At 38.7% G+C, this 23,071-nt stretch overlaps 1 protein-coding gene across 3 annotated transcripts in view; it reads left to right on the top strand.

Annotated features, from left to right (window-relative positions):
* Positions 1 to 23,071, top strand: part of PREX2 (phosphatidylinositol-3,4,5-trisphosphate dependent Rac exchange factor 2) — a 181,305-nt gene that overhangs the window by 124,273 nt on the left and 33,961 nt on the right. The window contains exons 33-36 of one of the 3 annotated variants that reach the window (XM_082046898.1): positions 1,077 to 1,294; positions 3,803 to 3,905; positions 5,988 to 6,131; positions 10,854 to 10,968. In XM_082046898.1, the coding sequence (XP_081903024.1) occupies positions 1,077 to 1,294; positions 3,803 to 3,905; positions 5,988 to 6,131; positions 10,854 to 10,968 (580 nt within the window). The remainder of the gene's footprint in view (positions 1 to 1,076; positions 1,295 to 3,802; positions 3,906 to 5,987; positions 6,132 to 10,853; positions 10,969 to 23,071) is intronic. The other 2 variants (XM_082046899.1, XM_082046900.1) reach the window with 2 other exon arrangements.

The raw sequence follows: 23,071 nt of genomic DNA, 5'->3' as shown, positions 1-23,071 counted from the left end.
TGGTCATCTAAAGTCTTGCCAGCTCCATAGAGAAAGGTGGGCAAAGAGCTAAGCCTCTTAGAGGCAGAGGAATCTAAAAGTGTGGACAAGACTGTAGGATTTGGAAAGACCTCAGTGTCACCTAATCTTCGTCTCTTGCTCTAAGAAAGATTAAGTCTACCTGTACCATTTGTGATTGATGTTTGTCTAACAGCTCATAATGATAAAAATATTTGAAGACCTTCAGAAAAGGGAAGAAGAAGGAAGCACTGAATATTTATCACCACACTTTTGTGCTTTACTGAGAGTGTGTTTCCCTTTCTCACTTTTTTGACCTTTAGTTAATCTAATGCCTCTGCCCTTCAGACTAAATGGGTAGGTTAGCTAGTCCCTAATTTAAATCAACTGCTAATGGTTCCATAGACTTCTACCTAGGGACCTGCCTTGGACTTCCCTGACACCAGAAGTCTCTGCTCCTTCCTGGATATGTGATGCTGCTCTGTGCTCATCTAATAATTTTAATATTCATATATATATCTATATAGTATTTGGATATATTGTGTTTTGGTAGCAACACTCCTATGTGCCTTGTCTGCAGTTCACAGTGGACAGTCTTCATCTAACCTACCCAGCTGGTAGCTGTGGAATTGACCAAGTACTGCAGTCGTGTTAAGAGCTTCTGCCTGTCCTTGCTTTCCTGGGAAAGTAAATGCTTTTGTGCCCAGGTGGTTCTCACCTTGCAGCAAAGAGATGTGGCTCACATCCGTCACCTTGTAACATCAAAAGTACATAGAATTGATGGTATATACATTAAAATCTACAAGATAAACATGCATTGTTTATAAAGAACCACTTTAAATTCCAGATATTAAATACATTCCTATACCATTTTATAATTGTAAAATAATATTTTAATGTGGAAAATGGCAGTGTTGCTGTTTACTGGGAATAACATTAGGCTGTAAACTTGTCATTTACTTTACATTAAAATGCCGTGGGTTTAAAACAGAGAAAGATATTCCAGCCCAAGTCCTTTGCTGTTTGTTAATCTCCCGCTCCGTTTTTGTTTTTCCTCTTTGGGCTTTTACCCATCACAGATAGTGAGATACAGCTGAGGCGAGACATGGTCTTCTGTCAGAGCCTAGTGGCCACGGTCTGCGCTTTTTCAGAGCAACTCATGGTGGCCTTAAATCAGATGTTTGACAACAACAAGGAATATGAAATGGAGACGCTGGAGGCCAGCAGAAGGTGGTTGGAACAGATTGCCAGCGCGGGTCTTCTCCTTCATTTCCAGTCCCTGCTCTCACCTAACCTGGTAAGACTCCTCGTGTGACATGCTTGGCCACAGCCCGTCTTTGTTCTCTGAACCAGGGGCACAGTTAAACAGTCTTAGTTATAAATGTGATCTTTTGTGCCCTTCGTGCTTAGCTTGTTACTTAATTAGTTGTTATTTGGAAAATTTGCCATTTAGATAATTACAGATATGGGAAGTGTTTGTTTGTGATATGGGAAGTGTTTGTGTGTGATACGGGAAATAGGTTTTCCACATAGACAGTATGATGTTTGTTTTGAGTTAGCAGATAGTGAGCTTATCCTTGACTCCCCACCCCCATCATAGCTGTTCCCTAGGAGTGCATGTTGTATTAGGTGATAACCACCACTTCAGTTTACAATAAGCAGCAATGCAAAATAAATAAAATACCTGGTATGGATCATTTTAGTAGCACCGCCCGCCCCCCAACAAACAAACAAAACCAACAACCCAATAGGTCTCTAGTGGTTGTGGGAGTAGACATGGTGGTCTGTTTTGCTCCTGTTGAAGGGCAAATCCTCATGGCCTGTCAGGATAATTGGAATTCTGCTGTTTCTTCATAAGACATGGCAAAGAGCCATGGCTTAGGAAACAATTTAAAAAAGAGACATGGCTTTGTAGTCCTGTAATCCCCTGTTATCCAAAGTGCTTCTTCAGCTATTTAAGCTGCTTCTCACACCAGGCTGGTTCCTGCTAACCTGAAGAACTGGGAAGCAGTCTGCTCCATGGCAGTCTTCTCAGCCTCTGGAGTTGCTCACTGAAAATAACTGATTTGGTACATTACACTGTATAAAAGTCCACACAAATAACAGACAGTGTTCCTAGTATCAAAGGTCATATTTTCTTGCCTCGTCTTTCTTGTTACCAAATTGCTGACAAGTTGACCTGATAATCTCTTCTGCTTCTAAAGCTTAATAAAAATGAAGGTATTTCTAAATCACAATCATAAAGTATTAGTCTGTGGTATTGTTGGAGAGTGTTGACTTGAGCTTGTGTGGGACAGGGTACATCAGGTTGAGGCGAGCAGCTTAAAAACAGATCAAGTGAGTGCTTGAGAGAAACAGGATGAATATGTGAAGACATGGTAGGGGGAACTCAGGCTCGTGTCTTGAGTCTTGGATGCTTTTTAGCACCATCCAGCACCAACATGTCCTGGTGCTGGAGTCCTCATAGTTCAAGAGTCAGTTCAGTTGCTACCTGTGTTATGTATTTTCATGTGCACAAAATAACTGTTGTCTTTATAGCACCGAATACTTTTGTTTTTTTCTTTCAACATTGTAGAGATTTCTTTTGTAGTGAAAATGCATTCTACTTAGCTATTTTCACATGATCAGATACCAGCAGTATGCATTGTTGAATTGAAAATACATTCTCTTCTAACTGTTCTTAACCAAGGGAAAAGTATTTAAAGGCAACTTTTTCAATACCATCTCAGCACTATTTTGCTTACAAATGATATGTGTTATTTTAAACAAGGGTATTTGAAGGAAATTACTCTCATTATGGCCACAGTTCAGTAAAGAATGAGCAGTTGTGCAAAGATTTCCCATGTTCACTGAATGGTTTTCAGACTGTTCTGCTGATAAAACTGCTCTGTCCCTAGGGACTTCATAAATTCAACCAGGAGACAAGGCATTTCTAGCATCTTTGTGTTTTTTCATAAATACAAGGGAGATTGCCCTTTCATTATAGATCAGGGAAAATCATGGGGGGGTTTGTTAGTTTGTTTTTGTTTTGTTTTGTTTTTTTTCCTTTCTATAATTCAGTAAGTTAAAGTTTATCCTCATTTTATAGGCAGCTAGTTTATTCTTTGAATTCCTACTGTTTAGGAGGAGGTAAAAAGCATGCCTCAAATTTCCATTTGTCTCTTGCTAGCTTAAGGTGCTAGGGGAAGGGTTGTCTAAAGAATAGAATTACTTTAAGTGATTATTGATTTCTGCTATAATTGCTCTGCATATTTAACTCAAGGTAATTATACTTGTAGATGACTATTTTCCTTTTTAAAGGTTCTGTAAAGTGTCCTGAGAAGTTAGTAATTTGCTTCCTGAAGCTTTTTTGGTAAATTATGCTGGATCTCTTCAGCTATCCCTTTAGCTCAGGAGTACACAGAGTGAACCATAGGTGCACATCAGAATATTGGTCTATCTACATACTTGATTTACATCTAGAGTTTTGCAGGTGAAGGTGCAAATCACCCTGAGCTCTGTACTCTTACATAAAGAATAACTGCAGTATTGTTAGATTAAAAGCTTTGAGAAGTAGTGGCAGCTATAAATTATCTAATAATTTACTATGTGAAATTATAACACTCATTTTAATAATCTTGGACTAGTAATAAAAGGGAAAGTGCCAATAGAAACATTATCTAGGAGTTAATTAGGCTATGCACTGCACCAGTGAAATGTTGTGCAACATTCTGAAGTTATTTTTATGTCGTGCTCTGGTATTATTTCTGGTAGGGAAAAAGTCTGTCTGAAATGACCGTTTCACTTTTTCTTTTGCCTTTTTTAGGCTGATGAGCAAGCCATGCTAGAAGATACGTTGGTTGCACTGTTTGACTTGGAGAAAGTTACTTTTTATTTCAGACAATCAGAGCCAGAACCACTAGTCGCAAGTGAGTAATTATAATTAATATCTGGGTTTTACTGTTCGGAAACATTTTTTGTATTTGTACCATTTTTCTTTCCTAGAACGTTACCTCCCATGGGGATTATTATATGATTTGAGATGATGGAGAATTAGTAGATCTGTAGCTCTCCTAATATTCCTAGATTTCCTGAAATACAGCTACCATCAGTAACAATGCAGAATCATTATCTGGCAGTGTCAGTAACTTTGAGGGCAAAACTATTTGCTTAAGTGCATTTTCCGTGGACTACATCAGGAAAGTCCCTGGAAGACCAGTTGTTATTGAAGAGTCGTGTGTAAAATAAGCATGAAGGTCTTAATAGAGGAATGCAGCTGAGATAACATGGAGAAGCATAAAAATAATTTCATTTTATTGTCTGAAGGACAAAGTAGATCTCAGAAGGGTTCCTTGAAAGGAGGCACAAAAACTGTTAGGATGGCTTTAAATTGTGCAAGAAACTTCCTCCAAGACCTGCGGGTGCAGACGATCAGGGTCCTGAACCCTCCCTCCCAGTGCTCGCCCAGCTCGCAGGAAGGGGCTGTCTTCTCAGTCTGCTGTTTATACCCTTCTCTCATTTTCAGCCGCTCCTTTATTAATATGTTTTCAGCCAGTAGAGGTTTTCCTGCAGTGAACTTTGTTTAGTGAGCAAAAAGTTCCCATTCTTTCATAAGTCTCATAAATCCCCTGGGAAGGGAGGAAAGCATGTCTGCTTCACATCATGCTTTGCTAAAACAATTCCCTTGCCGGATCGAGACCACACATGAGAGAACTTCTGCAGTAACCAAATCCAGAAGACACAAAACTCCTCCACAAAGCTGCCTGTGCTCTAAAGAATTCGGTAGCACAGGGCTGGTAGTCAAGTAGGAATTAGCCTATATGAGACCATATTTATTTCTGTATAATTCAAGTAAGGACCATGTTCAGAGTGTTTGTTTTAAAAAGAAGCCTTGCCACGCCAGGTAACAACATGGAACTGCAGTTAGAGGAGGGCCTGCTGATGGGGAGTTAACCTCGTGCCTATGTTATGAACTGTTTGTATTGCTGTATCTTCCAGCTGAGGTGTCTGTGCTAAACCAGAAATAACTGGAAAGTCTGTGTGTTCTAGGATTGTGATAAACTCTGTGTTTCCTGTTGGTTTAAGTGCTGCCACCAGGGTCATCCTGACTGTGGTTACAGAAGACAACTGGCAAATTTGGTTTTCCTTCCCTTTATGATTCTACAGAATCAATTAAAAAAAAAAAGTCTTAATTTCTTATTAGCAAAAATAGTGAAAAATGTTCCTTTGGAGTGTTTTACATCTAGGTACGAAATAATTTATGCACTTAGTGTCAAAACTACATATTAATATATTAATGCAAATTACTAAATTTTATTGTTACTTTTTTTACAACTTGGAGACTTATGTATCAAAACGATGCTTAAACAAGAAATACATACAAAGCTCAAATTGAATTAAACTGACTGCCTCTGAGAAATTTAGCTAAATAGAAAATTTTCATTGACTTTTGCTAATGGTCATTACATGCTGATCATCTGGTATAATGCACACAGAATATGTTATGGAATCACTGTAACTGAAAACCAATACTTCTAGTTGCCCTGAACTCTAAACCAATTGATACATTGATCTTGGCTTCTCAAAGTGTAATGAAATGTGCTCCTACTGTTTCATATCTTCTACCATAATACTTTTGTTTTCCCAGTTGAATCCTAATTTTTAATAATAGTTTAATGAATATGCTGTAGCTACTGTATATCTATTTGTGTTCTGTCACACACAAATTGGAGAAGAATCTGACCCTATATCTCACACTGACATTTAACATCATGCACCTGAGGGAGGCATGTGAAATACGGCTAAAGGTGTCAGTGTCACTGTTTCTCTACTTCCTGATAATGGATAGGCCAAAAGTGACCACAGCAACGCTGAGTATAATGTAAAATACTGCATGTATTAGTTTTGTGTCTGCCATGATTTTTACCTAACAGTGTGAATTTTTGGTGCAAGAGCTTCTGGAAAAGGTGTAATTGCTTTTAATGAAATAGTAACACTGACTGTATTCTTAGATGTACCAATCACATACCAAGCAGAAGGAAGCCGGCAAACTCTGAAGGTTTACTTCTACCTTGACAGTTACCATTTTGAGCAGCTTCCTCAAAGGCTGAAGAATGGAGGGGGATTTAAAATCCACCCAGTACTTTTTTCACAAGGTAATTTGCACTTGAATTCCTCCCCCTGCCTGAAGTCTTTCACATAATATTTAACTTGCTTCAAAACCCTAGTGACTATAAGGACATGATGCTTATATTTAAATATGTTGTTTAATGCGGGCATTTATCGAGAACTTTGAATTAAAATGTGAATTTAAGAAATGCTGGGATTTGTGATAAAAATATAGAGGCATGGGTATACACTTGTAAGTTTATACATGTTGTATGATTCCAACACCAAAGAATGAATCCTTTTGTATCAATATTGTTTTGTTCTTTGTAGACATTAGTGGACCATAGTCAGGTAATGCAGCTTGCTTTTAAAAGTGTTTTGCATTCCAAATGCGAAATCTTTTCCTGTTACTTCAAATTTAAGCACTAGATTGTTATCCCCCGATAATTTTGTTTCTTTAAAATGTTAGGAACGCTTAAATAAGGTTTTCAGGCTTTCGTAGTTACGACACTGCAAACGTTACCAGCGGGATGAATGCTGGCGCCGATGTTCAGCCTGTTCAGAACTGGCAGGCAGCCTGAATCAGCCGTGGTGTCATTACACTCATCAGGAGCGTGGGGTTTGATTCACTGAAATGGAGAGTGCGAGGTGCTGATTGCCTTGAGCTGCCTTTGATTTCTGAAGGGGCTGAAAGTAACTGCGTACCTTGCGAAAGGCTGCCTGGGTCTCTGTGGAACATGCAGACGTCAGGCATACAATGAAGGTTTCGAGGAGGGTTTGGTCTCTGATAGATAAGGAGGATGTAAAAGGAAATAGCAAACAGTAAGATACATGGAGAAATAGCTGAACTTACTGTACACTTAAAACATGTGATATTTTAAAAATAAGATCCCTGATTTTGAAACCAACTAATAAACACAGGCTTCAGCGTATCTCTGTTGAGCAGACCGACTTCAGTTATAAAGGAAAATGAGAGCACTGAGCAGATAAAAAAAAACATGAAAGAGAACAGAAAATACCTTGTTTCTGATGAAAACCTGGAAATACTGTGGGGTTTTTTGTTTTGGTTTGGTTTTTTTTAGATTCAGGGGGGGATTCAGTGTGCTGCAGAATTTATTTTGCAGAATTTTTTCCCTTTCTGTTTCCAGAAGCCCAAAATATTTGAGTCTTAGGATAAGCTGCTTTGTAGTCAGCTAAAGGAAAAGTGTGTTCATTCAAGTGTTACATCTGCTTAATAATTTTCAGTAATGTAGAAGATTTCTTCTTTCTTTATTATACCAAATTTCTTTAATTTTCAAGGATCCCCCTCCAAAATACTCCATTAGACTCCAAGAATAAGAAGTCCTGGATAAGAAGTTAAATCCTAGTGTTTAATTTTTTTTTTTCTTCATTAATGAGTGAATTGGTATTCTATTTCTTATTTCTTTCCTATGAGGTTTGGCTGAGCTGCCATCAAACTCGTTCGGTACATCCCCATCTTTAACTGAGATTTATTAGCTGCAAATGTAGAAATCTTCTGTAAGTTCCACTGTGAAGTGAATTCTTGCTTCCCAAGCTTAACAGAGCTAAGCTGTTTCCTTCCTAAAATACAATGGTTTATGATATTTTCAAATGGAATATTTAGAAAATCATGTTTTTGGAACACTTTATCAAAGGCACCAGTCAGAGCACTTCAGTCTTTTCATCTCTGTGTTGCTCTATGCTGTGTTGTGTAGCTCCATGCCTAAAATCACAAGTCTGTATTTTCAGGACTGGGACTGTAGACTTTTTACACAGTTCAAAAATGTTTATCTAGACTATGTTATGTATCACTCCACTTTTACAAACAGTTTTGTGCAACCACATAATTAAGTGTATACAGTCAAAAGAATCCCGATTTGTAGGATTGGGGTCTGAGAATGTTGGGGTACTGCTGTTGGTATTCACTTTTTTCTATTTCCTCTGTTAGAACTGAGATTTCAGCAATAAATAAGCTTAATTAGAAGAAAATTTATTTAAAATTAAAATACAGTTTATTTAAATTTGCTGCTTAGTTTCTTAATTATGTAGGGTTTTTCATTTTTTTTTTAGTTTTTCATGGAATCCTAGAATAATTCAGGTTGGAAGGGACCTCAAGAGGTCTCTAGTCCAACCTCCTTTTCTCAACAGCATCAGCTGTGACATCAGACCAGGTTGCCCAGATGTTTAGCAAGTAGGATCTTGAAAACACCTAAGGACAGAAACTGCACAACCTCCTGGGTAACGTGTTCCTCTGCTTGACTGCCCTAATGGTGAAAAAGTGTTTTCTTTCTATTGAGTTGAAGTATCTCTTGTTTCATTTTACGTCCATTGCCTCTTGTCCTACTACCATGCACCATTGTGAAGAACCTGGCTCTGACTTCTTGTTGACCTGGTCACTAGTGGCACCTAGCTAGTAGGTCCCCCCTGAAGCCATCACTTATACAGGCTGAATAAGCTCAGGTCCCTCCTCAGCCTCTTCTCAGAGAGCATGTGCTCCATCCCATGACCATCTTTGTGGCCCTCTACTCAACTCTTTCCACTTGATCAGCAGCTTTCGTGTACTGTGGGGCCCAAAACTAGACACGGTATTCAAGATGCTATCTAATGAGTGTTGAGTAAAATGAGGACAAAGCAGTATTTCAGTCTACTGGCTGTGCTTATGTTAATACAGTTTAGGATGCTCCCAGCCTTCTTAGTTGCCAGAGAACTCTGCAGGTGCTTTTTCAGCTTGCTGTCTAACATGACCCTGAGCTCCTTCTCAACAGAGCTGCTCTTTAGGCTCTGCCTTCCCAGGTACAGGACTTAACATTTGTCCTTGTTCAGTTTCACAAGGTTCCTGCTGGCCCATTCCTCCAGCCTGTCCAGGTCCCTCTCTAGGTTGCCGTGCACTTGATTAAGTCCACTGCTTCCCCAACTTCGGTATCAGCTGCAAACTAGACAAGGGGGCACTCTGTCAGTGCCCCTGGAGGGCTTCCTTCAGGTCAGTGGTGAAGATGTTGAACAGTATAGATCCCTGTGGTGTTCTACTTGTAATGGTCCCCTGTGTAGATCACGTTGCATTAGCTACTATCCTGTGAGCCTTCACCATCCCCCCAGGTTTTTCTCCCATTCAGTTGCCCATGCATTCAGACCATAATATTCCAACTTTGAATCAAGAACACCGTAGAACACGTGTCTGTTTGTAAGGAAAGCTTCCTTACCAAAGAGCTTTCTAATATATTAGGTAAAAAAACGTTAAACCCTTTCATAAAGGGGGGAGCCAAATCCCACAGTGAGATTCCCTGCCAGCACCCCTGAGCATGGCCCTGCAGTGCCTGTGGAGGCAGAACTCTCTGCTCCAGCCAGTCCCAGCAGACCACTGAGTTTCTGGGCTGGGTGGTCTAATTGGATAAAACCAGCTTTATGCCAGTAAACTAAGATTACCAACTTTGTTTGGACTAAAATACTGTTATAAATGGAGTTCAGTGGATATTTTTGTGAGGGCTTTCTGGTGTGACTTAGCACCAAGGAAGTTAAGAAGCAAGAATGACTGTTGAAATTTATTGTGGTTTTTTTTTTTTGCGCAGAAGTAGAATTACAAACTCTGAAATCACAGAAGGGGAGTGCAATTTGCATGTTCTTTCACAATGAATGAATTATTTATTAACTGGTCATATTAAGCAGTACAAGCAGAATTAATACTCTGTGTGCAGCCAAAGCTGTAAGACCGCAGCATGTTTCCATTAGAAGTCTGCTTATTGCTTGCATTTTCTGATAGAATGATGAATTCTTAGAATGTGTATGGATTATTAAGGTGGCAGTATTCCTAACTGCAGAATCTTTAATGCTTCTCCCTAGATGACCTATTTCACCAAGAACCTGTGTTTTCTGCTATAATATGAAGATCTTGATATTCCCAGTCCAAGTTTTCTTGAGAACCTTTCAAACACTAATTTTGGCTTGGCTAAAGAAAAGATTAAACTTCCCTGAGTATCTAACTTGGAGGGACTGGGGGAATGCTCTTTTTTTTTCTTTCTTCTTATGAAAACTATTGCTAGGAAGAGCGTGCCACAATGGAATGGTTGCGCGTTCATTTTTTTCTTCTTCTAATTTCTGTGCAATGCTCATGTAAGGAGGACATGTGATCCTTGCTTTAATGGAATTCTTTGTTTAGTTCCTGAATTTTGGTAGCAATATTCGTCCTTGCTTTGGTGAAGTGAATACAACAAAGGTGGACATAGTATTTGACTTCAGAAACTTACCTGATCCCTGAAAAGGGCATTTTCAGAGACTGAGAGAAGTTCGCTTTACTTGATCCAGAAGGCAGCATTCAGATTAATAGTGCAAATAACTAGAGGTTCAAGTGCTCCACATATCCCAAAATCAGGCTTCGCAAGTTGTTAGATCTCCCTCTGTGAAAGTAGCTGGTACATCAATCCTTTCTTTCCTCTACCCCCAGCTTGTTCTGTTATACTGTTTTCTTCCAGAACGGAAAGCCACATTTACATTCATAGGGCAGGAGTACTTTAATTAGGGCAACAGAACTCAGACTAGCTCTCTCCTTTATATTTTCCACAGGGCGAGAAATATAATTTTTCTTGTAAATGAAATCTTAGAGGGATCTGTATGGATTTGATGACATATGGAAACAGCTCAGCAATGCATAGTGGGGTCACAGCCTCAAGGTTAAAAAGTAATTCACTAGTCTGTGAACAAAACTACAAAGAAGGGAAATGCTAAATATTTAATACTGATTTTTCTCTGCTGCATTATCCTTTCTCTTTTTACAGCATTGGAGAGCATGGAAGGATATTATTACAGAGACAGTGTCTCAGTAGAAGAATTTCAAGCTCAGATTAATGCAGCCTCACTAGAAAAAGTCAAGCAGTATAACCAGAAACTACGGTGGGTAATAAACCAACTTTCTTGAGATTAGTTTACCAAGTTCTGCTTTTCAGCTTAGTTTCTGTGACACATCTTTATACTGAAATGCATAGTATGGTGATTGGTTTTGGTGCATGATTGAATATGGTTCTGACTTTTTTGACATCTGCACTGTTAAATTACTTTTAAAAAAATTGTTTTCCCATGAAAACTATAGCTGTAATTGCCTCCAGGTTGTTTTACTAATGCATATAGAAAGGGAAATGTCTACTTGATCACAAATGGAGTATTGGAATTGCTAAACATTATGATCTGATTTTGCAGACCATATTTACCTAATGTCTGTAGAATATGACTTAAAAAGTAGTGTTGTTTTCCTCCAAGCTGAGAATCTTCCTCTCTTCCCCCCCATACTAATGGGAATATAAACATATTTGGATCAACTTTGGGTGTGAATTACAGAGTGCATACTTGCCAGTGTATGTAAAGGTGTGTATTTATGTTGCAGAAAGAGACAGAATTTCTGGTATACAAAATAATCTCTTGGTTATGAAGTAAAATGATGATAAGGTGTACATAGACCACTCCTGCATCTTACTGTATCTGTGAAAAACACCTATTTACGTACATGTATTTGTGAATTAGTTGAAGAAAAAGAGTGCAAAGGACTGGAGTAAAATCATATCTATTCACTTTTAAAATTCTTGAATCAGGTAGAAACACTGTCATCATTTCATTAGAACTGTTAGGCAGCTTTTGAAAGCAGCAGAGAAAAAGAGATTTTTTTTTTAAAAAAAGGGGCTATGGACAGTGGAGAAGGGGAGAGGATAAATGGGGATCTCTTCTTCGAATTCCTTCACCTGTTGGCTCATTCCTGTTTTTGGAAGGTTTTCTTCATGGATCTTGTAATGGTATTTCTCTAACACATTATCAACACAGTGGACACAATTAAAATTGTGTTTTAATCTAAGCTGTACTATAGCAAAAGTTATTTTAAAGCCAGTTGTATTCAGTGAGTACTGTATAATTAATTTTTTTGGTGCCATCTGTATCAGTGCACTTCTATGTTAATGACAAATGTAGTATTTCTTCAGTCTGTTTTCCACCTTCTTTTGTTAGTACTTGCTATTTGGAAAAAAAGTTCCTCCTGACTTTTTATTTGACAAGGTTTATGTTATAAATTAGCTTTACAGAAAACTTTGGTCATGTCAGTATTTGGCCTAGATGAAGTCAGCTAGTGTTGGAGAGAGATTTCCATCAGCTGGACAAGGCAAGACTTTCTGTGCTGTTTTTTTTCCTATGAATAGGCCCAATTTAGTCCCCATGAAAATCCTTTAAATAAATTCTTCCTTACTTTATGCTCTAGTGTTCCCTGACCTCACTTACCTTGTGTGTTAGGACCTCTGTTCGTGCTGTGGCTCTAATGAGGTACATTCCACTTACGAGGTCATGACCCACAGCTCTGATCAGTTGCTAACCTCTGAGGCCTAGTTTTGCAAGAAGTTAGTATGAAAAAGTTAGCATTCAACAGAAATTAATGTGAGTGGCTCTATCCAGTCACAAGCATAGAAAAAATTGGGATTTTTTTCCAGCCATCTAATGTCTGATGAGAACATTCAGTAGTTGATTTTTTTTGTTTGGTTGGTTGGTTTCTGGTGAACTCTACCCATTTCTTAACTAAGGCACAAACAGCTTCAGGAATTCACTGACATAATGTGAAGAGGAAAAACAGAAAAGCAGATGCTTCATTCATGTTCTGCCATTTGTTAGCCTGTGTAGGTGTTTAGCCAGGAGAATCTACTAAATTAACTACAGCAGCAAAAACTATTAACATTTGGGTAATTGCTCTAGAGAAGAACAAAAAAGTGAAATTGAATATTCCCTGGAAACATATTCAAGTGCAATAATACTGTCTTAAACTCTTCACATGGAAGAAATCTTCTGTGCAGAACCACTTTATTAGTAATAAAACAAGTCATTCAAGACACAATCCACAAACCATTCTTTCTCCATAGAAAAGGAATGCATTGCCTTCTTGTGAAATCACCATCTGATGACCATGTTACAATCTGCCCATCGCTACAGCAGCAAAAAGTAGATGGGAGCAACAGCAAGGAAAAAGTAGTGTGAGAAGAAGATGGGACTAGTGGGAATGAAACCACTGGTTGGCAGTGACACTGAAGTGCAGTCATCCATTGATGAGAACTCTTGATGCAAGTTCAGCTTCTCTTATTCCTGACACATTCAGATAATAATGAGACCATTTTGTTGTGTATGATCACACAAACAGCCATGTTGGCCTGACTTGGGATATAACCAAGCAGGACACTAAAATTAAAAAATAAGTAGTCCATTTGCTCGGCTCTCTCTTAATTACTTGTGGTAAAGTCTTGTTAAAGTTTCGAATACATAGAATGTGTATGAGGAATGTGGTGTCTTTTGGGTCACAAATCTGATACTGATGTATGCCTTAAAATAATTCATTTTCAAATTATATATTTGAATGAATCGAGGGGTATAATAGTAAATTTTCAGTGCATTTCAGGAACGATAACCTTCATGATATCAAGTCAAGAAGCTGAATCCTTGCTTTTATTGTGAAATTCATTCATTACTATGGAACTTTGACCAGCTTTTCAACAGTACCAGAAGTGATACAATAAATCCAAGTGTAAAGTTGCTTTCCATAACATTGATTTGGGCATCATAAGAACTTCTGTCTTTCCTGGTTCTTGCTTTGGGGCTTTTGCAAATGCTATGTCAACTATTTATGAGAATGTATGAAAGACAGTTGAAAACCAGTTAAAGAGTTTGATTTTTACATGGAATGAAGAGAACTTAACCCTAAGGTAACTTTTATTCTTAGGCCAGCTAAAGTTGAGTTTTTCTAAAATTCCTCAGGCAACATGCCCTGCCCCAGCAGTATGTAGGAAGTCCTTTAACTGTGTAAAGATGTTATTTTTTAAAAAACCTAACACCTAGTTTATGAAATTTCTGAAACTGCTGGGAAATCTTCAACATCTGGCCCACAGTTATTCTTAATGGTGCTGGATTTGTTTTTCACAGTCAGCCAGATTGTGCTTATTTTTATATTTTGCCACTTCTGTTTCTCTGACACTGATAAGGAAAAAAACAATTATACTCAAATTCTGTTTGCAAGTTGGGCTGGTGCTGGTGGTTGCCAGTGATGTAAGTTTAACCTCATCTAGTTGTTTGCTAATGAGAAATATGCAGTACAACCAAATGAAAATAATTAAGTCAGCAGAGATTTTTAAGATCTTTATTACTGTGTGTTTGTAGCTCAGCGGTTGTCTTCTGATGCAGAAGAGGGCCAGAAAGAACCTCTGTATCTGACCTGAACAGAGGCTGATGTTACCTGTCTCCTGCCTCCTCTTGCTTTTCCGCATCTTCTTCCTTTGGTGGTCCTTGCCATTTGAACAGGCTTTTTCCATCTCAAATCAGTCCTTTTGCTTTTACAGATACCAGAGACCATTTTCCTTCAACAGTGCAGGGCGCAATGGTGTTTGAATCCGTAACTACTACAAATGCCAATAGGAATAACAAGAACTCAGGAATGAACTGTATTTACTTGGACTGCTTATTTGGTTTTAAGTATTTTCCTGCAAATCTTGAGTCAGGTAATTGTGAAAGCATGAGGGTGAACTTTAATTGTAGTTTTTGAAGTTTAAAAATGTAGTTAAAATACATTCTGTCCTTTGAATATGATTTTAGTATTTCATAAAGTTCTCTTTCCTGCAGGGTGAGATTCAGTATGGTAGTTATTATGTCTCACAGAAATAAATCTTGATTATTACTGTGACCAAATGGATTGCAATGCAGGCCTTTTGGAAGGTGGGACAGGCCCTGGCAGACAGGTTAGTGGAATGGCCATAACTCAGACAATTCTTGGTCTGAATAGGGACCTTAGGATAAAACATTTGGTTGCATATGAGAACAGTTTCTGTCTTCAGAGAAATCAGGTTTTGGATTAGCTTCCTGCAAAATCCTTTTTAAAATGGTCATTGATGAGTGTAGGAATGACAACTTTTGTAATGTTTGTTTAAATTGTCATCAGAGATTTGGACTTGATGGCCCAGCATGGGACTTTCAGTCTACAGTAATAAGGAAGGTTGATCTTCCAGTCTTCCTTTTTCTGTGAATATTTGACATTTTATCAGATCAGTCTTTTTGTGTGTGCGTGTGTGAATTCTCTTTCTGGGAAAAAGAAAATTGGGTCCCTCCTATGACATACTATTAAAATGCATTTTTCTACAGGTGCTGCTGGTTAGCTTCTTAATCAGAAAAGTCCAGGAACATCTGCTCTGAAGAGTTTTTTGCTGGATGCATCTGTGTGCATGAGCGGTGCGTCTCAAAGGCAGAGAGGATGTTGAGGGCATGGGTCTTTCCGTGGGGTGCAGGGCTGGGGCTGCGCCAAATGTGCTGCCAGCTCCTGGGTCTCTGCAGTGTGCTTCGCTGCACATTGTTCAGACAGCAAGAGCAAACTATAGAGGGATACAGGTGCCTAAAACTGCACATCAATGTACCCGTTTGGTTTATGAAGCTGTCTATGCAGCTAATTTTTAGCTGAGGAGAAATTATGGAAATCACTGGCTTTTAAATTAATAAGCATTTTAAATGCCTTTTCAGCACTTATGCTTGTATTTAGACATCTAAACACTTGTAAAATTTGGTTCACGATGTTATGGTGGCTTGGATTTGGAATATTCAGAGGGGAATCAGCAAGATAATAGAGGAAAGGTGAGGAGAGCTCTACTTTCCCATAACTTTTCTTTTATCCCAGCATGGCACTTTCTTGTGACACCCCTGACTATATGATGACCCAGTTCTTCACTCCAAAGATAGGATCATGCTGTGGAAAAGACAACTGAGGATTGCTATCCATCCCCGCCCCTGGTGTGGGTGCTAATTACCACTGTGTAGTAATTAACTTGCCTGGTCATCAATAGACAAAGAAGGGTCTGGAAAAAAATTTCCTTCCTGCCATTTTGTCTGATTTGGAACTATTTGAACTCAGCTGTGTCCACAATTATTGCCACTTTTGTAGCCTGTTGTACAGCAGTAATAGAAAAACAAATTAAAGCAAGCAGTAAAGGGAAAAGGCCATTTTTTGGTGTGTTTTTTTTTCTCTATGTTGCTGCTTTCTTGGTTATCATTTTAGGAGGTAAATGCAAGTCTGTTACGCTAAGGAAGCAATTATAATCAGTGAATCTAATGACAAATGATTTAGCTAACTACCCTCATTACATTGAACATCTGATTATGTTGGATGTAATATTTGTCGTTTTAAAGTGTTTCATTTACAATGTAACTTGAAACAGTTTCTCTGTCTTGAAGCCTTCTATATTTATTTTATTGCATAAGTAGCCCTCCACAGAATGATGGCAAATTTAATACAATTCTTTATTCAGAGTCAACTTGTTATAATCCATGAGGTTTTCATGTTGTTGTTCTTTTTGTTTCTTTTAATTTTTAAAAAGACAAGAAAAGGAAACTATTTCTGCCCCTAGAATTTGTATAAGCACAGAACAAAATCTGTCTGAGGAATATAACATCTTTTTTATTTATACACATACACACACACAGCAGCTTCTCAAGCTGCAGGCTTCTTGGCAGGCTGATGTTTTCTGTATCCTGTATAATTTAGTCAAGGCAGAAAATAGATGTGATGGCACTCGTGGCTTCAGGCTGAACTAAAATTCTCTAATAGTTACTTCGGTATAAATGAGATGCAATGACATAAAGGACATATCCATATAGAGACAGTTAATTACAATGAAAGGAAGAACTTGTCTGTCTCAGGAACAAAGTCATGGGTCCTCAAGACGATACCTGCATTATCAAAAAGACCAGATCATATATCAGCTCCTGTAATAAATGCATTACCCACCTTGAAACTGGCAGATTTCTTCCCCCAGTGTTTCCAGCTTTTCCAAACCAAATTGCTTGTGTGGTTAAGCAGCTTATGCTCTTTCTCCTTGTGCCACTGTTGTCCTCTGATGATTTTAGTCTTAGCTCTGCTTTGCCTCATGTCTGTCCACTTCAGTGAGCGTTATGTTAATGAACAATGTTAACACTTTTTGTCATTGCCATCAAATTCAGAAAAGATAACCTGCAGAGAGTTTCAGGTTTCAGAGAGTGATTCCGTGAAAATACATTCTTTTTGGTACAGTGGGATATTTATAAAGCAGGTGAAAAACTGTTGTCCTGTTTTCAATACTAGGTATTTGATGTGTTGCTTTGTGCTTAAAAAGGCAACAGTCAAACTGGACAGCAGTGCTACATACACAAAATTATCAGGTACTTTATATGACTAAAAAAACTGGAAATCTAATGCCTTTTAGATTTTTTAAGATGTGGTTCCAAATGAACTAGATACTCATGGCTGAACTCCCACTAAATGCAGAATCTTTATGAAGGAACGATTGAAAATTAAGCATTTACTCTGAAGGACATAACAAGGAAATAATAGCTAAATTTGTCTCTTGATGAACTTAATGAGAAGCATTTTAGGTAGAACAGAAAGTAAGATTCATTGCATCTAAGTGAAGCAAGACCAGAGAGAGAATAGAGAGATCCCGGACAAAGTAAATTAAATTTGTCTAGCTGGTCTAAAAGATACTGCCAGCTGGCTTGAATTTAGCTTAATTTTTTTTTCTTCCAGTGCTATGCTCTTTCTGTGAGTGTAAATTCATTGTTTCTTTAGACTTTTGACAAAGTATGATCAGTATTTGTTATAGGTAGTATTCTGAAATTGAAAATAATGTCTTGATAGATTATACGTACTGAGTCTTTGCTCCCTGAGGTGGACATCTGGTTCCTTCTGCTTCCTTTGTCCTCTGCAAATGCAGAGAACATTTATCTGCAATGATCAGAGGTGGAGCCTTTTCCTTTGCCCCTGGTCACTGGTAGGAATCCAGCCCAAGCCTGCAGCTGGTACAGCTTGTGGCTGTAGTAGAAACCCTGACCACCCATGACTATTTGGCATCTTGTCTTTTTTAACAGTGTATTGCATGTCTGGAATATCAGGAGCCAAAAAGGAGACGTGTGCTGTCTGAAAGGCAAATGTGGAAGCAATTAGTTAGTACTAATGGGTTCAGTGTGGATTTGACTGTCTGGATAATGGTGGGAGAAGCAATAAGGCAGCTGTAACTGGTTTGTGGCCCAAGAGCTTCCGTTTCACCATGATGGTGCTGAGGCACTGGAACAGGCTTCCCAGAGAAGTTTTGGATGCCCCATCCCTGGAAGTGTTCAAGGCCAGGTTGGATGGGGCTTTGAGCAACCTGGTCTAGTGGAAGGTGTCTCCTAGACAGGGGGCTTGGAGTTAGGTCATCTTTAAAGTCCCTTCCAACCCAAACCATTCTATGATTCTATGAAATAGGGTGGTTTCAAGTGATCTTGGAAGTAGCTAGAGTTGCTGAAGACTAGATTCATGGAAAAACAGGGACTAAGATCTAGCATGTGAAAAGTGGGCAGTGTTACATATAGCAAAGGGAATTTTCTTTCATTTTTTGTCATGTTTGACTTTCTGTCTTAACACATATCTATGCTCACATTTCTACAGTCCCCTGCTTGTGTGTTTGTAAAAATTTGAGAGGAAGGCTGTGATTTGCCTGCTGGGGTAGCAGGGCTGTTCCTTTGCAAGTCGGTGTCCCAGCTATGCTCCCAGTCTACTCCACTAAAGCCAACAGTTGCCAAGAAAGCCCTTAAGTTTCATTTTTTGAAATTTTCTTAACAACCCTCCCCACTTGTAGGTATTTCTATGAATAACTAAATCTAACTGTTCTTATCTTTTCTCCGTGTATTTTGCTTGTCCCACCTTACAGTCACATCCTCCTTCCCACAGACCACACTGTTTCACACAGTGCTGTTTGCTTAGTTACAGCAGAGACTGACAAAAGCTGGTTTATCACTTTGTGCCTGGACTAAGCCAGGAATTGTAGAATCATTTTAGTTGGAAAAGACCCTTGAGAACATGGAGTCCAACCATTACCCTAACACTGCCAAGTCCACCACTAAACCATGTCCCTAAGCGCCACGTCTACACGTCTTTTAAACACCTCCAGAGATGGTGACTGAACCACTTCTCTGGGCAGCCTGTTCCAATGGCTGACACCACTTTTAGCGAATAAATTTTTCCTAATATCCAATCTGAGCCTCCTCTGGTGCAATTTGAGGCCTCTCCTCCTATCTCTTGTTACCTGGGAGAAGACACACCCTCCATGCTACAACCTGCTTTCAGGTAGTTGTAGACAGCGATCAGGTCTCCCCTCAGCCTCCTTTTCTCCAGGCTGAACAGCCCCAGTTCCCTCAGCTGCTCCTCATCAGAATTGTGCTCCAGACCCCTCACCAGCTTCATCGCCCTTCTCTGAACTCTCTCCAGCACCTCAATGTCTTTCTTGTGGTGAGGGGCCCAACACTGAACACAGGATTTGAGGTGGGGCCTCACCAGTGCTGAGTTCAAAAGAAGAACTTACTGTGATAGTTACACATGAGATGTGAATTACCCATGGTAAGTTCAGAGCCGCAAGGTGTTAAAACTTTCTTTTCTACGCTTCAGTTTGCACAATAGTTGTGAAAGGTCAAAATGTTACCATGTATGCTCTTTGAAAATTTAAAGTCATGATACTGTCATAGAAGTTTTCTTATAATTAAACGTTTCTCTAACTACTAATGACAGTGTACATAGGATTATATCACTGACAAAGATGTTAGGACGCATTGTTTAAAATCCCTAGGTCTTAGTATGGGCTGAAAGGTTAATTATACTTGGTAATTGATCATTTATTGAGGTTTACTGTTTAGTGGAAATAACATGTAAAATACTTACATTGTTTGCTGTGACAGCAAATAGTTTTTTTGCTGAGGATACTTTGTACTACAGAAACAATTGAATTGATATATGTTATACATATATATAAATGTATTTCCAAATGTGTGTATACATATGTATAATATACACACAACACATGCTCACCTGTATAATTAACAATCTAATGGCAGAACACAGACTTGTTATTAAAGAAATACAAAAATGTGTATGTGTAGTTATGCAGATACACAGAGATATTATTTATCTAAGTCATAAATACATGCTTTTTAGTTTGAGCTGAAGAAGATAATTAGAGGCACTGATTCTAACAGTTCCTGACTCTGCGCCTCAGTACTGATGTATTTTTTGCTGTGTTGTTGACCATGCTTATCTACATCGTATTGAATATCTCGTGATCAAGGGGCTGAAAATCAAGTAGAGTTGAAATATATTTCCATCCTTCCATTGAGGACAGTATGAATTTATTTATATGTATGCCACAGTGATGAAGAAACTATAAAAGACTAAATTCTTCTTTGCTATGATATCAAAGCAAAACCTTTCTAGAGCAGAACCGCTAACTTGCCTTTATTTAATGCCATAACCCGGTAACCTGCCCTCCTCCTTCTCCCCCACTCCAAATTTACTGTCCTTGTATTTTGAAGAAAAGATTATCACCATCTAGGATAACCCTGTTGGCTTCCCGGAACAACAAATGGAGAGCAAGACTAGAAATTTGACTTTGTTTGAATGATTTGCATGTACAAAGTTTTGCAGGAATGTGTCTCCCCACAGATTTGAAGCCTCCGTAGGGTTCAGTATTTCAAATTTTCAGGATTTTATATGTCCGGGTCAATTTTGGAGGGTACCCTTTAAAATGCTTCACTAAGAGAACATCAGTACTTCTGCATCTCCTTTGTACTTGAGTTCTGGGAAAACATCTAGGGAAAGCATTCATTTTATGATAAATTTTTCTTTTGGAGCCCTAAGATGTTTGTTACTTTGTTCCAGTATAAGCTTTCCCTGAGATAGTTGACCCATTATTTGATATTGTTACATATGGGATGTTTTACAGAAGTTCAACACAGCAATAATCTCCCATAGTTTGAATGCCTATTGGATTTTCTACCTTCTTTTTTAAGAAAGGCTTTTCTGCTACAGCTTATAGAAATTGTAAAGCTTTTAGAAGCAAACCCACCATCACACATGCAGACAAAGAACTATGATTTCATTCTTGTTCATTTCAAATGGATTATAAAATATTGTCCAAATTGGGCACCATGCCAAGATTGCCATTAACTTTTCCCATAAAATATGATTAAGGACCTTAACAAGCATTTAGTAATTAAGTGAAGTGCTTTGGAAATTTATATGCTGTCCACAGTTTGTCATGTTCTGTAAAATACTGAAGACAGTTTTTATGAAAAGCAATAAAAATAAAGCACTAGAGAAACATCTGGGAGTGTAATCTGATTGGAGGGGGGATAGTTTCATTTTTAACAGTGTATTTTGATATTTAAAATTAATGTTGTGTATAGCTGATTTTTCTTTGTTCTTTAGGTTAATGAATTATTGACTGAATTAATGGAGTAATTCCTATAATTGTATATCCCATTTCTAGTGTCCATGTTGCTTCAATTTGTACCCTGAGTTGATTATTTTCCATGTACTCCATTAATGTGTGTACTGTTCTATATTTGGTTTCTGGTTTCATTTAATGCAGCTGAATTTGCTGAAATAACAGTCCGAAGAGAATGGGAGTGCTGAACAGACTCTGAATGAAGCAGATTTTCCTGTGGCATGACAGGAAAAAGCAGTATAGGCTTTCAGTCTGATAATGTTCAGTGGATGGCAGGGTGAAGCTTTGTTTTTTAGCTTGGCTAACAAAGAAAAAGGTTGGTCTGATGCTGCTGATGTAGCTTTTATGTGCTGTGGCCACTCAAAGTGATTTATAGGTAATTTTCTCTGCAAACCTCTTTTCCTTCCAGTAGTCGCCAGCTTCCTTTGACACCGAGTACATTCTGGATCATGCAACAGGCTTAATGGAATAACTGATTTGCTTTTCTGTACTTTCTGGGAGGATTAATTCAAACCTTGAATTTGGGAGGAGATGCTTTTCAAAACTGCAAAGCTATGGGAAGCAAATTCTACTAGAATTAAAGGTGGCTTGATCTTTTTATCAGCTCAGTTATTCCATGTTATTGAAGAATAAAAGTCTCTTCAAATCTGCAGGCTACACCCCTGCTCTCCAAGTGTGCAACAACGTGAATACCTTCTATGATGGATAAAACCATAAAAAAGTGAGGAGAGCAGTTTTTATCCATGTATATTATATGAATCAATGTTTTAATGACTGGAGGATCCAGGTGATCCTGTCTTTTGAGAGTTAGGATGCAAGAATGCATACTTACCAGTGTTTATATTTTATTGCAAATGAAATTTGGTTACCACACTCCATAGTTCCAGCCTGGGTCTGTGGCACAGCTGTGACGTTCAGTCAGGTCTGCTCCTTGTGCACAGGCAGCGGAGCTGGATCATAGTGGTGTTTTGAGGTTTCCACTGGAGAAACCTTTTTTTTTCTCTTTTTTTTTCTTTTCCCTCAACACATTCCATAGGTTTTTTTCTTGTTTTGTTTTATATTATCCTTGGCCAGAATTGCTGCAGTAGTAGCTGTTGCCTGGTTCTCACTGGGTGCCTCGTCCAGGCAGGGAAGCCTACCAGGTGTTTCTATTTTCAGCTGCCCCAGCAGGATTTAGGAGCTTTTCAAGCAGCAGAGAATGAGAGTTTTGTGATCAGAGAATCACAGAATGGGTTGGGTTGGAAGGGATCTTTAAAGATCATCTGGTCCAACCCCCCTGCAATAGGCAAGGACAATTATTTTTTTTGTCGTAAGTGGTGCCACAGTGGCAGAGGAACTGTGATCTTGTTGGAGAGATATTGTCAGCGTTTACTGCAGGGTGACAATAAGCTGTGGCAGATGCTCTCTGTTAACCCTCCCCAGTAAGGAAAGGTAATAGGAGGAAAAGGGAGAGAGACTTGCAAGTTGGAAAATTTAAAAATGCTTCACTAATGCTTCTAATAAATAGAGAAAATAATACAAAATATACAAAACCGATCTTGAATTTCCCAGCATAGCACAGCATTGCCTGTGTTTGCAGGACAGGTACCTGGAAGTCCTGGGCTGGACTCCGCAGCAAACCGGCACTGGATTCAGGGATGCAGGGGCTGGAACCAGGCTTCGGATCACAGGGACGACAGGCAGGGACCTCCTCAGATGCTGGCCATGGTCAAAGA

This window comes from Streptopelia decaocto (assembly GCF_964273445.1).
Source record: "Streptopelia decaocto genome assembly, chromosome: 2".
Classification (NCBI taxonomy): domain Eukaryota; kingdom Metazoa; phylum Chordata; class Aves; order Columbiformes; family Columbidae; genus Streptopelia; species Streptopelia decaocto.
The sequence above is the reverse complement of the archived record's forward strand: the minus strand, read 5'-3'. Positions and strand labels throughout refer to the sequence as shown.